Source organism: Oryzias latipes, chromosome 24 (genome assembly GCF_053564925.1).
Source record: "Oryzias latipes strain Hd-rR chromosome 24, Olatipes_Hd-rR_3.1".
NCBI classification, from domain to species: domain Eukaryota; kingdom Metazoa; phylum Chordata; class Actinopteri; order Beloniformes; family Adrianichthyidae; genus Oryzias; species Oryzias latipes.
Window position 1 is genome coordinate 17513863 of NC_136260.1, and position 17464 is coordinate 17531326.

The window sequence follows — 17464 nt, forward strand, 5'->3', positions numbered from 1 at the left end:
ATTTGTCAACAAATTAAGAGAGATGACATCGATTAACAAACAGGTTGTATGTAATGTGAAAGCGTCTCTGTTATTTAGTTATTTTTTTAAGAACTGATGAAAGCAGCTGGGAGGGCATGGGGTCCTTTAGAAACACCCAAACAATAATGAGGGCAAAGAGGCACTTATTTTTTTCTCATATTCACCACATTTTCTCCATCATCCACCCCACCACCCAGCAGCTCAGCAAGTTCCCATCCTCAGATTCCCTCAAAGTTTTAGATGCTCACAATCCCACAATGCCCAGATGCTGTCCTTTGGCCCTTTACCCCCCTCAACCCAGAGCTATCATTCATAACCTTTCTGTGGAGCTCAGAGTGAAAGAGGTGGGATAAGGGAGAAAAAAGAGGGGGGGGAGCGGAGAGCAACATGGCAGCTTATTTAGAAGACTTCCTTTATTGGAACATGTGCAAGCAGTTCACTCACAAAGGACTTAAATAGGATATTTTCTGTTCCCTATACTTGCTTTCCCCTTTTAAGTGCCGAGGCAAAAAAAGTAAGTTTACAACTCCCTCCTCAATGGGAGCTCTTCACTCTCAGGTTGCGGGGACCTGAGTGACCTAGGAAAGTTAATTAGGAGGCGAACAAAGAGCGAGCTGGAGCAGAATGCCTCGCCTCTCCTCCAGCCAAAGATGTCATCCATTAATTAGGAAAATCTTTAAGGTGGCCTTATTGAATTTACAGAAAGCCCTGTGGTTGGCGGGCAACAGTTTTTTGATCAAGCCTTGACTCAAACAATGCCTTTCTGGGGGTTAAAAAAGAAGAAGAAGGGAGGAGATTGGTGGTAGAAGAAGTGAGGAAGAAAAGGAGGATGGAGGGGGGAGACGTATGGGTTCGCAAGAGCAGTACAGTTTAATGGGGGGGGCAGCTGCTGATTGTGACAGCTCAGATTCACATGGGTATGGGGGGCATAGTTTGGGAATGATGTCATGCAAAGGCAACCTGGGGGCTTGGGAAGTAAGAAAGAGGGGGTACTGAGCTTGAGCCACAGGGGCCACTCAAAGTTAACATCTCTGCCTGCATCTGGGCCAAATCCTTTTCTCGCCGAGCAGGAGAGGCGTCCCCATACAGGCTGAGCCCCCACCACTCCTCCAACTCGCTTGTTGACAAATCGAGCCATTCTTTAAAGCTCAACTCCTGCTAACAAACAAGATACCTATCAATGATAATGACTGCAAACAACAATCCAAAAATATCTCCCCTCTCTGTTTTATTTATTTGCATTATACATTTTTTCAACTTAATTACCATAATATTATTCAACTTACTGAGAGGCATGTCCAAAGTCCGGCGGCCTGTGTTCACAGGCTCGCAAGCTCACACAATTAATAACAGGCAGCCCCCAGCACTTTAACTGTGTGTACGATTATTGTATTGTGATTGGCTAAATTCCGTTCAAAGAGTGTCGGGAGCGTCATACATTTTCACCTTACCAAATCTGGCGCTCTGCAAAAGGTTTGGACACCCCTGACCCACATGTTTGTATTATGTTCATATTGTTATTATTTTGTTTTACTGATATGGTGATGACATTTAGTCTCTTTACACATGTGGACAGTGACAGAAAAGAAGGATTCTGTTTTATTCTAAGTCTTAGAAAACAAGCAACTTGTTGCCATTTATTTAGCATTTTAGTTTGCTCAAATTACACTGTTTATGAAAATATCATTACAAAAAATAGATTTTTAATAATTCTAATCCCAGTAAAAAATTAGATTAAAGCAACAAATGTGGTTTTTAATCTTTCAAACCTATATTAGTCTATGTGATCACAATATTCCAGCATTACAGTATTTTAACTTTAAGGTTCAGAGTCTTTTTCTCAGAGGAGATTAAGTATGATAATTTTTTTTTTAAATAAATGACTACCCATGTTTGTTTTATTTTGGTCATGGTAACTTTAACTCAATAAACCCCTTGAATAAAAGTATTTAACTCTACAGAAAGTTTTGTTTTCTAGCAAATAAAATAAAATCCAAGAAAATTGATCATTTTCATGCAATAAAACCTCTCTGTTCATAGACTGTTTTAAGTTTGATTACTGTGGAAAAATGAACCTTATTATTTAAAATTAAAGGATCTTTTGCAAAACATGCAACAAAATTTTCGTTTTTCTAGGTACAGAGGTGTGGTAAAAAAAAAAAAAACCTTCTCCATCATCTGTACCTGCAAAGGAGGAGAGATGCCTGCATGCTCCTGCATATGCTGGCATGCTGTTGTGTTCATGCGTCTCCTGGGACGTGAACCCCTCACCCCACCCCCTCCTGGGGGACTAATTTGAGGGGAGGAGCGATGTGTTTTGTTGCTTGTCAGAAACAATCACCCCCCAGCCCATTACATTTACAGCACGTCGTGCTTTCATCGCTGTAACACACTGAAGTCTGAGTGGGAGGGGTGGTGGTGGCCCTCAGGGGTGGTGGTGGCCCTCAGGGAGCAGACCAGAAAGGATAAATTGTTAAAAAGCTGGAAAACATCAGAGAAAAAGTTTCATTGAAGATAAGTGCTGGTGTTCTTTGCTTGAAAATGATTTATCTTTGTTTTTTGTGAGGTATAAAGTGGATAACAACTCCATTTAGTCAGCCTGGTGTTGCCCCCACCTCTCTCTGTCCCAACCCACCTTCTCCTCTCTTTTCTGTTTGGGCACTGGAGGTTGTCAGTCGGGGTTTATGTCCAGTTCACTGGAGCTGAAAAAAGTCAGTTTCGCGTCTTGTTATGAAACAAGTGGTCCTCCCTCTTGGAGTGACGGTCTGGGGGAGCAGGCTAAGCAGGGAGAGGGACCTTCCACCAAAGACAACCCGCAGTTAGGAAGTCAATGCAGCTTTTATGTCACTGCTGTTGGCTGCGTGTTTGGTCATTATCCCCTCTCCATACAAGCACAATCTAGACTTTTCATATCTAGCCAACAAACACACAGACGATTGCAGAACAAACTGTCAAATAACTTTGTTGTCTCCCCCTCATTTTTATTGGATTTCTCTAAACCTGCAACTTTCTGAAAGAAAAAAAAATCTTTGTGAAAGATTTATCTTTTACTTATTGAATACTGCAATGGGTTGTTTCAGAAAGAAACACCTGAAAAAAAGGTTTACAGGTTTTATTAAGACAGTTATATTGCATTTTCTGTAACTTGTAGGTGCAAAGCAGTAAAACAAATTTTGAAAAAGCCAAGCTTCATTGAGGGTTGGGCTAAAAAGGTGACTCCACCCCCTAAACCAGCCTCCGTGAAAGATCTGTAAACACGCTTAAAAAGAACCAATGTTCTGTTATTTCTGTATTATTCAATGAATGTTTGCCACAGGCAAGGATACATTTCAAACTGACAAAATAGTTTCACAAAAAAAGAGTAAAACACAATACTTGTGATACTTTAAGAAAATACTATTTGATTAGTTTAGTTTTTTCAGTTTAACAAAAAAATAAAAAATAAAACAATTCCCAGTTTCAAGTTTAGATCAAACAAAAGCAGCTTAAATACTTGTTTATTTGCTCCACAATCATCATAATAAATGATTCCATAAAGTTAGGGTTCTTTAAAACTCTATCTGACTGCTTTAAACTTAATTTATTTTAGTTTTTTGGTTCAAAAGTGAATGCATTCAAGTATATAAATGAAAGGGAAATCGATAAACTACATATTTTATTTATCATTAGCTCTTCCATCGAGCCATTAGGAATCCAATCACACAAATCCAATCCAAAATCAAGGATATCACTGAAAACATAAGCAAAATAAAACATTTATTTAACCATAATAAGCGTCCTTTTAATGTCAAAGTAGATCATTACAAATTTGAAATCTTATTCCTGATTCCAAACTAAACTTCATGTTTCAAACCATTAACTTTAAATGCAGCAAACTTTTGTGATCATGATGCAGTTTTCATCATGAACAGATTCACCATATGAAGTTTTGTGTCTACTACATTTACACATATTGATCAGTTACAGATTTTTCTTTCTTAATCCCATCCCTGTCAGCAATCTGAAATCTTGTATTTAGAGAAAAAAAAAAGCTCAAATACTGAAGAGCATTGGTTAGTTCAGTTAAAACTCCCCCACATGAACCCGCCTCAGCTCGAGTCTTTTCAAAGTCTGCAGAATGGGCCGGCCTTGATCTGCATCACTTGTCATCTTCAGGGGCACTTTGGCGGCCGGTGTTGCGAGCAAAGTCAGGGATAATCCCTGAAGGAGGGGAGAATCACGGGAGAGGAGAAAAGCAACAATAACCAAGTCAAGCGTACAAAATGAAAGCGAAATCTCTATTATCAGTCCCTGCGATTCCCAGAAAAGTGGTGAAAATCGGGGTTAGTTTGTGATGCGAGTCAGACGCCAAAGAAGAATATGGGGGTCCCTGCGGGTTGGGAGACTCACACGACGAATAGGGCAAAATTTGGGGGAAAAGGAGAAGAAGAAAAGGCCCTCTCTCATCCTGACATAACCATTAAATGCAGTCTGACTTTATGTTGTATAGAGAGGGGGGGTGGCAAGAAAGGAGCCACAGTTCTCTGATGAAAGAATGAGGTTTTTGGCAGATTAGGGCCGGCCCAAAAGATAAAAAAAATAACTTCTGCATAGCTTTAAAGTTACTTTCACTCCCCGTGTTAGGCTAGCAGGTTTGGGTTAACCCTTTACGCACTTTCACAAGGTCATCTGTTTTGCTTAGTAAACAAAATACATCCAACTTGCAATAAAATTAATCTGAAATTATTATTTAATTTGAGTTTTAACTGCCGTCATCACAGCAAACACTGGATTTGGTTCTTGCAGAGAACAACTAACACATTTTCCCCAATGCAGATTTATAACTAGTATATTTAAGACCAGTTACTGTAAGTTTATTTCTGATTTGTAGCATTACAATGGGAAATTCCTCAAAAGTAATTCATTGGTTTAAAAATATTCACCTTAAATGTGTAATAATCCATGACATTTTTCCTTTCGTTTTCCACAATTCCACCAACTTTAGCCAAAACTAAAGCGACTATCAAACAATCAGTGCATAATGGTTTTAAATGTCATAAAACTTAAAAATGTATTTACAAAAATAGTTTTTTAAATATAAATGTTTTCAAAAGGTTTAAACAAAGCCACATTTCAACCACCTGTGATTTCTCTAAGAAGTTTATTTTTACCACACACGTGAAAACATTTGATCTAAAATAATAGAAATACAAAGTTGAGAAAAATGCTTAGATATACTTTTAAAACTGCTTTTGATTTGTTTTTTTTCAAATATCTCTTAATCAGATTTGATTTCAAACTACATAATAAACTAGAAAAAAGAGTTCTTACATTCTAGGGAATGAACATTCTAGGAAGTAGAAAATCAAGATTTTTGAAAAAACCATTTACATTTACACAGACAAATGTATATTTTTTCAGTTGCCATGCCATTATCAAAAAGATAATGGTCACTTATACATATTTTGGTTTATTTGGGGTTTTACTTAAATATATTTTTACACTTGCTTGCTATTTGTTGATATTGCTGTCATGTGTAAAAAAAGATTGTTGGAAACTTCTTAGTCTTCTGGATATTCATGGCATTTTTTATATATGTTAACTGAACATTACTCTCCAAATCACTAAGAGCTTGGCAGGCAGAGTTCCTGAAGGACTCCCATCATCACATTGTCTAATTTGAGGGCCTAATTATTGATTTATGTCCTCTTGGTTTTCAGTCTGTCACATGCTAATGAAGGCCTTTCAATTCACATAGCTATGATATGGCAGTGAAACTTCCTAAGGATCCATAAGGCAGAAATCGTTCTTGACGATGATAATATATACTATAGCATTTAATTTTCTGTGAAATACGAGATATAACAGCTCAAATCTGCAATCACATCTATTTTTAGGTGCTAGAGCAGAAAAACATAAAGGAATGAGGAACATCTGAACAATTAGGTGAACTCTGATCCAGAGAAGAAGAGTTAATGAGTCGCCATGTGCAGCGTGGAGAGCACCAGGGGCCAGAATTATAAGAGGAGTAGCCTCTAACGCAGGCATCAAGATTGCACGCATTCTCTCCCCGCTTATTTTCATTAGGCTCTGATGACTGTTGAATTGCTGCGGCCTGCAAGTTATCAAGAGCCACTAATTTCACATTAACAACCATTGACTGCAGTCGCTCACTCCAGTGAGGCATTTTTGACAATTATCACAATCAGGATTGGAGCCCAAATCGTTTACCTTGACTCTGTGATTATTTGTTGCGTGCCGTGTGCACAATGTAAAATTGTATGGTGTCAAGAACCTGCAAATAACTGAGGAGAGACGGAGGAAGGGCCACTTCTTTTCTCTTTGCACTGATTTTTCACCTGCCTGTAAAGTCGTATCTTGAAGTCAGATTCCCCCCAAAACATGCTACTTTGCCATTAACATAACTTTTGCTTACAGGCAAGAGATGAAACATGGTGGTCTTCTTTAAAGCAAACAAATGATTAAGAAAATAAATACTTTACCAGAGAATAGTAAAGAAAAATCAGCACCATCCTACCTTTTTAAGCCTTTGCATCACTCTAATCCAATCTGTCTCTATGTGCCCAATTCAAAAGACCAAAGGGCTTTAAAAAGGAGAAAAAGAAGAACAACCCACACAAAAATTATACAATGTTTCTAAAAAATAAACAATCCAAAAACCAGTTTTATCAGCTCCTTGTATTGTAATCACATTACAATATAGAGTAGGCAAACCCTGACTTTGAATGTCATCTGGTATCTTTTTTACTGTATAATTGAATATGTAAAATATTGTAATAAATTTAAATGTGATGTAATTATCTTAGCTGGAATCTGATTTATTTAAATTTAATCTAATTACTTTGACTGTCTCGATCGATCGATCCATCGATCCATCGATCCATCGATCCATCGATCCATCCATCCATCCATCCATCCATCCATCCATCCATCCATCCATCCATCCATCCATCCATCCATCCATCCATCCATCCATCCATCCACACTCAGATTCACAATTTTAAAGGCACAAATGAATAATCTGATTACCGGTACTTGTAAAGTGATGCAATTTCTTTGAAAATGATCTGAATACTCTAACTGAAATCCTGATACTTTTGAAGTGGAATTTATGATGGTCTTTGTATTCAATGACATGACATACAAATATGTTAGAACTTAATAGCAACTTTATGTGTGGAATGTGTGGAAACAACACATTATTTTATAGGCATCACAGTAATATTGTTACTACATTGTTACAATATTGTTAATATTGACAAGTAAATTCATCTTTGACTGTGAATAGCCCATTTTATATTTACAGAACTAATATAAAATAATAAAAGAAGAAATATTTTATATATTTTTTCATATACAATTATATTCAAACTTGGAAACTCAGTGAAATGTAGCCTATTATCATACCTAAATAGACGTAAGTGTAGGTGGAAAAAAATCACATTGAATAAATAGCAATATGTGTATGGGGTTTTTTTTGGGGGGGGGGGGGGGGCTTTCTTTAATGAACACGATATGTCAGGTCAAACAAATGTTTTCAAAGCAGATTTTGTTTTTTAAAGAAAACAAAATGCAAATATATTACTTTTGAAAATAAATGAAAACAAAGCATTAAAAGGCAACATTTTTTATTTTATCTTCTTCAAAAAGTTTAAAAAAAGGGTAAAGAGGTGAAGATAAAAAGATGCTACACAGAAAAAAGGAAACATTGGAAGGAAAAAAAACGTCCTTGTTTTCGGAAGTCTCGCGGGAATTCACGTTTGAGTCACATGATCTCTGTGGCCGAAAACGAGGAAGTCATTGGTTGTTTTGGGGTGGCAACAAAAGTCTCCTCGGCGTCTCTTTCTCGTAATGTCGCCCTGCGGAAATTGTTTGATTTTTGTGTTTTTTGTAATAAATATTTGCGCGTTTGTAAACTGTGACGAAGGGACGTCTTTAGATTCGGGGGACCAGGTAAGACCTGACTCGCCGGGTTTACCCCGCGTCCCCAGCTCTCTTCTTGCGGACTCGTTTGTCCCCCTCAGTTTGATGTCTTCCTTCCCTGAGGACCTGGAGATCAGCAACTACTGCCTGGAGTTGCTAAGTATCTTCAGCCAGCGTTACTCTGACTATGTGAAGTGCTTGGTTCCTGCTGCTAGACCCGTCAGGGTTTGCATGAAGTGCTACTCTGGTTATGGGAGTCTGCTGAACGCCTACATGAACATCTCATCCGACCAGGTAAACACTAGTCCCGGTTCTTCTAGTTTGGTCGCAGAAGGTGGAGCAGGCCCTGTTTGGTGTGCAATCATGGATCACGAGGTTGTGACATGACTGAGAAAATACAGGAAACGCCTCAACGGTCAGCTGTCTGAAAGGGAAGAATTATTGCCTTTACAGATTATTCAAGTGAATCTGTAATCAAAATCAATCCCTTTTTAAAATCCGATTATGTCAGTTATATTGTTTTAAAAAATCGGATTGACACTCCTGAGATTTTCTCCAGATTTGTTGCTCAGTTAGTTTTTGGACACATGCAGGAAGAAAGTGGAATATCAGATATATGATTAAAGAAAACTTTATTGATCCCACAAAGGGGACATTGTCATATAACCTGGCCTAGCCCCATTAAAACCAGCAAACAGATTTTAAATAACACCAAAAATACACTTAAAGCAATACTAAAAATAATGATTGTCCAGTCCTTTCAGTCTAAAACTGACTGGAAGAAAAGATCTGTGCAGCAAGGTATTAAAGCCTCTGACTGAAGAAGTTTCTCAGTGCACCCAGAGTCTCATGCAGAAGATGATGATGGAAAGAATTGTCCATGATAGATTGCAAATTCCTTAACAATCTCCTCCCACCCACTAGAGTCACAGACTCTGGGGGACGTCCTAGAACGAAGCCAAACTGCTGCCCCAGTTTCCCGATCCTCTTCCTGTTCCTGTCACTGCATCCACTCCTCCAGCAGTTCACTCCATAGTAGAGGACAGATGCAACAATGTTGTCAAAAAAAAAAAAAAAAAAAAAAAAAACTCTTTAAGAGTACTGCGAACTCTCCTCATCCTCTGTGCGATCTCTAAATGCTTTTCTGGTAGCATTTTGGAGCTGATCGTGAAAACAATGCACATGCAGGTCATACTTCCGACCCAGAAGTGGTGGAAAATAATCCAAAAAAAGGAGTAGCTGGTATGCTACAGCACTCATTACGTGTTAAAAGAAGTCCATGTCCGTCAAAAACAGCTTCTTAGTAAAAGAATAGCTAAAAAAAAAACACATAAGTAAGCTACTATAGAGCTTTGGTAACTGGGAGGCTACTATGACACCACTTTAAAAAATTATATGAAGGATATAATGATTAAAGATATGTTTTAATTAACATAATTGTGTTCTCTTGCATGTAAGTATGTGTTCATCTAAATGCATCAGAACCTGTGCAGTTTTCTGATTAATCCCTGTTACCAGGTTTGTGGTTTCATGTAGACAGACTGTTTTCTAAAATAAGACAGAAAAAAAATCAGAAAATCTAAAGATTTAGCCAAGAAATAGTTTCAAAGTCATTGATTGATCAATCATGTTCAACGCTTCCTCCTCTGCGTCCTCAGATGGGTCCTGGTAATGAGAGCTGCAGGGACAGCCTGATGCGCAGCGACCGGCTGATGCTGGTTTACGTGCTCTTCAGCAACATGCAGGATCTCTGGGAAAAATCCAACTGTGACTGTAAGCACAGAAGAAACTACGTCTTTAGGCTGATGTTTGGAATCATTTGACATTTAATTATCTCACCAATTATTCATTGGATCGTCGCTTTTATAGGAACATTTCATCTTTCTTTTAATGTGGGAAAAACTAATAATTTGATTTCAGATTAAGATTTCCTTTTTTTTTATTAACCCATATCTATCTGTAAACCCCCAAATACTCAAAAAGAAAAAGAAAAACACACGAAGAAGTTGACGGTAAACAAAAACTGAATTACTTTTCTGACAGAAGCAGGCAAGGCTGCATTGATAATTTGTTAAGTTAAGGGCGACTTTACAAAATTAACAAAACTGTACTTAAAACTTAGTTCATAATAAGAAATCGGTTAATTAATTTACATTTTTCAAAGGTACAAAAAATGTTGTGTTTAAGTTTAAGAGTTCCTAATTAATTCTAATAAATGTTCCTCCTGGTTTTCCTAATATAAAATATTATATAAGATAATATTACTTCTCTATTTTAATCATTTGAATATTCAAAACAGTAAAATCATCTAATATGATCATATTTGAAGCAATAGAGTTTTAGGTGTTTTTAAGTTATTTCTTTGGATTTAACCCCTTGGTGCCTATTGACCTAAATATCCTCCAAACTTACCTTAATTTTGCATCTACTAAAGAGCCAAAAATATGTTTTTTTTTCCATATTCATGGAAATAAATGTAGGTGTCAAGGGGTTAAAAAGGTATGTTGTAATTTCTGATGGCAACAAGATTCATCTGTAGCATTTTAAAAATCTCTCAATTGTTTAGTTCCAGAAAAAAAAACTTCTTTCATTAATTTGGATCTCTGATTAAAAACTTTCCAATTTTTTTTTCTTTTAATAAATTTGACCTTATTAGCTCCTGTAGGGGTGTTTATCAAAGTTTCTCTAAAATATTTACTATAACTTCATTTGAATTTTAGGTGGAAAATTCTTATAAAACGTCACATTTCTGAAAAAATCAAATAAAAATAAAACTCCCTTTCTCTGTAAAAACTCTCAGGTCCCCAAAAGCAAAGTGTCCAAGATTTTTACATATGAACCATTTTAGACATTAACCAGTTTTTATTGACCCTCTAAAAATAAGTTAGGAAGACAAAAAGCTAAAATCTTGAAAGATAAATGAAACATATCTTCTGCTTTTCAAATTTAGTAACCTGGCCTTTCTCATGAATATTTTTTATAGTTTGCATCACTGAGAAGTTCCAGGGGGTAAATAACGAGACAACGCATTTTATGAAGAACCTCAACCAAACGCTCAGCTGCTTTGAAAAGTACCAGCAGGTACACCTTTACGTTTGAGCAGATGTTTTCAGATACGTTTTCACAAATGACCACTGTTTTTCTCTACAGGGGAACCACACGGAACTTTGCAAAAACTGTAAGAGCTCATACAAGGGGTTAAATGAGCTTTACAGCAGCATGGAGAAGACTCTGTGCATTGACGTTGAAGATGCGGTATGTATGTAAGACGCAAAGATGGACCTTCTTTTTTAAGACAAATAAAATGTCAGAACTACACTGACCTGCAGGTTTATAATCCAAGTGTTTAGTTTCTTTAAAAATTATATTTATGTCTTGTAAAACTCCTTATATGTCCAACTATCTGTTAGCTACTTCACCACCTCATGGAGCATAAGCCTGAGAATGTGGAGATTTCTTCTGACACTTCAAATGCCTTTCCACCTTTTTTGAACAGCAGAATATCGTCAGAAACTACGACAGTATTGTGCAGACTGGATCCATCAGTGCAGCCATTGATGGCGTTTTATCATAGAAGTCCATGTGCCACAGTGCATTTATACCTCTGTATCTGTTCTGCCGACCCCCCCTTTTCTTCTGAAGAGACCCACATTCCTGCAAACTCTTTTCAGGGTCCTTATACTAACAATCAGTCAATGTTGACTCACTCAAAGTCTTACTAATTTCTTTTTTGTGAAACCAATACTGAAGTAACCACTTATAATGCTCTCCAAGTCTCATACTGAATCACCAAATTTCTGGTGTTCATATTTTCTTATTATACTATTGTTTAAAAATGTAAGACTTTAATCTAGTAAATTCTCAATTTATAACTTATAAATTATAATTTTTTCCTCATAGTTTTACTACTTTATTCTCGTAAAATTAGGACTTTTTTGGTCTTTTCATAATTTTAAGACTTATCCTCGTCAGTTTATTTATTTATTTTTATGGTGGGATTAATACTCCATCTTAAAAAAAAACTAAGCAGTTGGTTCAAATAAATTCATCTCTGCCTTGTTTCAGATGAACATGACTCGTATTCTGTGGAGCAAGAACTTTAACTGCTCCATGCCTCGTGGCGAGACCGTGCCGGTCATTGCTGTGTCCAGCTTTATGCTCTTTCTGCCCATCATCTTCTACCTGAGCAGCTTCCTTCACTCTGAGCAGAAGAAACGCAAGCTCATCCATCGTAAGTGACATGTACCTCTCATCACTAATGATGTTTTTTTTATTAAAGAAAAAGTTGGAGGATTTAACGACAACATTTCAGCCAACTTTCAACAGGAATATTCCTTTTGTTTCATTAGAAATGTGATGTTTCCCAAGTTTGACCAATTCTTGAGAAAATCTCCAAACTCTGCATCTAAATTGGTAAACTCAGTGGAGCATAGGTTTGAAATGTTGTCTTGAGTGCTTTCAGAGCCATGTCATAGCTTCTTTTTAATTAAAATTCCTAACATGGAAAAACAGCTTGCAAGCAATTTCAAGGGTAAAAAAAAATTTTTTTTACTCATTTTTTTTAAACGTAGCTAGTTTGTTAATTTATTTATTCAATTTTATTCACTAAAACGGATGCTTTTTCTAAGTAAAACTCAACTTTTTGTTGGGTTTGAATTATTTAATTAAACATGTGATAAACATGTTTTCCATATAACAACTTTTTGATTTAGTTTAAAACAGTCATGTGAAATTTTGTAAAATGTTGTGATTTATGTCTCAGCCTCAGCTAAAAATTCTTAATTTAAAGTATTTCTAACATAAACAGTTTGTAAGATTATTTTTAACATGCTGCATTGCTGCACAGGTGAAACAACAAACAAATTGTTTATTATTTCATTTTAACCCCAAGACACTAGCGAATGATTTATTTTATTGTTATTGGCCATATGTTTTTTTTTTGCTATACTCATATTTTAAAACATTCATACAGCCCGAAATATTTTGGCATAATAATGTCTTTGTCAAATTAGAAACACCTGGTTATCTTTAAAACACATTTTGTTGATTTTAGTTTCAGAAAGAAACTTAAGTTCAGAAAGAAAAAATAATTCAAATGACATATTTATATTTATTGTTAACCAGTTTATTCTTAACTTAAAAAGGAAGTAAAGTTTATTTTTACTTTTTTTTTCTACCGGTAGTGTACTTATTAAACTTTTTTTCAACTTGTAGAAATTAAATTTTCTTTTGAATCAATCAAACTAATCATTTTATGTTTGACCACTTTGCTTGTGTGTTTTATTGAAATGATTATTTATTCCTTTTTAAAACAGCTTGTGTTACAGGTTAGAGCTTCAGCACCGCAGACAGCTCCTAAAAACGCTGTGTAAATCACTATGAACTATATGTTGTGCTAAATCCGAACAATTTTACTAAAATTCTTTTAGTTATTCTTATATAATCCTTCAGAGACAAGTCATTATGTAGTTTTTCCTGCACATTGTGTAAATGTAGCCTGACATCCTCTTGGGTTTCCCATCTGAAACTCACTCCAGCTTTACTTAAAACTCTGACTGATGTGGAGTTTATGTGTGGAAAAGTACAAAAAATGTTGAATGTAAACAAACACTGGATTTGCAGATTGAATGATGTTTTAAAAATACTTTGTGCAATTTACCAAGTAACCACAAGGACCTCCATGGTTACTCCAGGGGGGTATTCCAGGATGCATGTTTAAACTACCCTGACTTTAACCCTGAGCTCTGGCTGAAATCCGCCTGAACTTGCTTACTCTGGGTATGTCGGTTCCAAAAGACCGTATATGAGTTAGCGTATTTACGCTCGACTTGTTAACCCTGGGTTAATGCGTGTGCACGGCAAGTACATAAAGTCATTCTCAATGGATCGCCGATTTCTGGAGTCACCATGGAAACGCGTGGGGAAAAAAGAGAGCGCTATACTCCAGTGAGACGGAGTCTGAGATTTTAATGACGGCGTATGAAGATTATACGTCCATCAAAAAAGTAATACGGCTGCATCAACAAAAAAAGAGTTTCCGCTTGGAGAAAAATAACGGACAAAGTAAACGCACGAGTTTCTATCTCACTTCCATTTTCATTTTGACACAGAATGCTTTCGAAAATATATATCCAATTTATCCAACTTAAATACCTCCTTTTTTGGAACTGTAAGCTGAAGTTATCCGCTTCCTTAGCCTCAAACTTACCATGGTAACTAGCATAATCTGCTTTCTGGAATACCCCCCTGTTATAAAAGAGTCAAACATGAACACACGTAGACTTATCTATAATTGTTAGGTATTTGGGACGGAAATTTAACGAACCACATTACTTTGTGATGTTTAACCACAAAGCCCGGTGGGTATTGTAGGAAACAGCAGGCATCTGTGACATCACATTCTGCCAAAATCATGGAAATGTAAAAGTAGTTTCAAATTGTCCCTAATTTATTACTTTTTAACCTAATTCATTATCCTATTTTCTTTTTACAATTATTAATTCATAGACATAAAGAGATGAATTCTTACTTTGTTCTTCAAAGTGGAGGAATCACATTTTCATCACAAAAAAAAATCAAAACGGACACATCAGTCAACACAGCAGCTTTTGTTTGCTTCTACTCGTTACGCATTTCTTTAAAAAAAATAAATTAACATTTTCAACCTTTACACCAACAGGGAATATTTTAATTGCTTTTTAAAAACTCACTCTGATGAAAATTGTGATTTTAACACGTTCTTGTGGCGTTTTTCTGATGATGGAGGACATATATTAAGCAAATTAAGCTTTATTTCAGAGTATTTTTATTTCAAATTGTTAAGAATCAGGAGCAGAGGAAAAAAATGCAGTTTGAAAAAGAGCTTATTTGTAAGGTAGAGCAACTAGCTCCCTGTTCCAAGCTCTCATCGGCAGGAAGGGGAAGGGGGTGGGGTTGCTCTGTGCCAACGGCCCCACTATGTCCTAAAAACATCAGTTTTATTCAAATTCTTGGATAAATTTGGCAAAATCATGTTTTTTAATATGTGCGTAAGTCATTTTTTCTAATGAAGTTTAACTTAAACTAAATGTTTTGTTGTGAAAATGGAAGCTCTTTCCCCACAGCTCATGCATAAGTGGCACATTTGAATTGTTCGGGGATTCTTGTCTCGTTACAGCGAAGCGGATGAAGTCGTACTCCAGTCTGATGAACATTCAGGACAAGCGGAGCTGAAAGGAAGCGGCTGAACACGTTCGAGTCTACCTGATGAGTCTAGAGGAGTGAATAGCAGCCCGCCCTGCAGTTTCTTTTGTACCAAACAGTATTCAGAGGCCTACATGAAGTAAAAAAAGCAAACAAAAAACATGTTGAACAGCAGCGCACATGCATGCAGTTTTAACATGCACTAACTTTGGGAACATCAGTCATTTTTCATGAAGTCCTCTCTTTGTAACGCACAAACCTATGCAGAATTTTTATCCTTTTTGTGATTGTTTTTGTTGAAATATGCTTTAGGAATACAAATCAATGTGCATTCAACTTTACAACTTCTAACCAGGCATTGGTTAATGAATGCTTTTGGGGCTCCTAATCCTCTAATGGGCTTTCCTTCCTTTTTAACTTTCACAATCTTCTGGTCATTTCATCCTGCAGTCAGTGGATGGAATGAAGGGTTTGAATCCTGTGTGTGTGTGTGTGCGTGAGTGTGCACGTCTGCTCTATTTATGGAGGAAGAAATGGGTTTTCTGTCTCTAATGTATGTGCAGAAGAGACTTGCAAAAAGGAAGCACTTGATATCCATTAGTGGTGACATGTATCTGCTGTAATAGGTGGTGGAGGGGGCCGCACGTTGGTGGGGTTGGAAGTAAATAAAGACATGACACACCATGCAAGACCACTCCAAAGGACCACAATATGATGTCACCTGTTTTTTAGTCAGTTTTCTTTTGTGGTTGCATAAAGCTTTTAATGTGCTTCCTTGTCATTTTTCCACTGATGTGTGATTTGTTAAAAGTTTCTCTGCAGAGATGAGGAATATGCTGTGAAGTAATGTACACTGATGCATAAGCCTAAATAAATGGCTTTATGGCAAACTGAATGTTTTTTATTCTGATTTCATAGATCATTTCAATAGTTCTTACTATATATATTTCTCCTAAAACTCTTAATTAGTTACAAAAGCAAAGCTAGAGCAAAAATTAATTAGAAAAACAACCTCTTATTCAAACGAGATATTTTTGTTTATCAGGAGGCAGTAAAAAGGGAAAATATCCCTCAAGGTTTGATCAAAACAAATTAAAGAACAGATTTAGTTAGAGAAATATAATTAATTTAATTTGTCAAAACATTTTCAGTCCTTTGGAGGAAGTTGTTTGTCTAAAACAAGGTTTGCAAGGAAATAGTATTTTTCTAGATGTTAATTATTTATGCGTCACAGTCCCATATCACTTTATGAAATTATTAAATCAATAGATTAAACTGGATCTGGAAAGAGCTGAAATCCCATCCGAACTCAGACTGTTAGATGCACTCGTTCCTTTAAAGCCTTTGGCTTCTTGCTTTCTTCTGGGCCTAATATAAGCACCTTGTAGTCGTGTAATTCAGCTGCGACCAACAGAAAAACCTTTCTTCTAGCATTTCTACTGTTTAAAATGTGTTGACTGGCTCAAATCTGGAAGTAGGAGTGGAAGTCAAGGCATTCAGACACGTGACAGAAGGGATGGATTCAGAGAATTAGTGGGAAGTTATAGATGAAGGAAGTATTTAGATCCCTGACGGACTAATAAGAGTTTGAAATGCAGGAAATTCCTCCACTTTAATTCCAACTGGGAGTTTAAGTTGACTACATTTATGCTCAGTGCAGTTAATGTGCCAAAATTTTAAAATCAAAACGCATTTATCTTTGTTTAATCCTGACTTTTTAATGGTTCTTATGCAAGCAAATACATACCGGTATTTATTTCATTTATAAAGTATTCCTCCTTTGGAAAAGAAAAAAGTAGTGTCAAATTTTTTTGAAGAAATTCCTTTCTGTCAATTTGCATTTTTCTGAGGTGGAAGCAGCTTGACCGATACATGTATAAGTGATTGAAATTGTTATTTATCTGTTGCTCCTTGTCTTATTTTAATAAACCTTTGTACTTTAACAATAAAATCTATTTCCTTACAAAGATGTTTGTTTGACGCAAACTGGAATCAAGACAGATGATTTTTTATTGCACAGAAATTGCGAAAATATTACATTTTATGGACATTATCTAACCGTCTCTGGTGAGTTTGTCAGTAAATTCTGTGGCAGATTTGATCCTTTTTTTTGCGTTGAATGTCATCATCTCTGTATAACAAACTGCTACAACAAAGGCAGCTTATTTACCTTCTCACTGAACTGACTGCAGAGCAGAAAAACAACAATTCACCACTAATTATAGTCTAATTCTGCACGGTGATTGTGCTCTTAATCCACTCATACAAGGCCATGATTTAGAAAATAATAACACCGCTGTATTCGGGCTGAACCGAGGGGGAAAGTCAGTGCCAAAAC

The 17464-nt window shown here is 36.3% G+C and overlaps 1 protein-coding gene across 1 annotated transcript; it reads left to right on the forward strand.

The window, feature by feature from the left end:
- The first annotated feature begins 7779 nt into the window (after positions 1-7779).
- Positions 7780-16016, forward strand: ostm1 (osteoclastogenesis associated transmembrane protein 1). The gene is made up of 6 exons (XM_004083474.5): positions 7780-8238; positions 9603-9717; positions 10928-11025; positions 11095-11199; positions 12010-12175; positions 15101-16016. Exons 1-6 carry the CDS (start codon positions 7873-7875, stop codon positions 15154-15156), a joined length of 906 nt encoding a protein of 301 aa, XP_004083522.1. The 5' UTR covers positions 7780-7872; the 3' UTR covers positions 15157-16016.
- Positions 16017-17464: the final 1448 nt, after the last annotated feature.

Coding starts and splice junctions, on each gene's coding strand:
- ostm1 (XM_004083474.5), top strand. CDS start 7,873: ATGTCGCCCTGCGGAAATTGTTTGATTTTTGTGTTTTTTGTAATAAAT. Junction 9,718..10,927: donor GGAAAAATCCAACTGTGACT/GTAAGCACAGAA, acceptor TATTTTTTATAG/TTTGCATCACTGAGAAGTTC. Junction 11,026..11,094: donor GCTTTGAAAAGTACCAGCAG/GTACACCTTTAC, acceptor TTTTCTCTACAG/GGGAACCACACGGAACTTTG.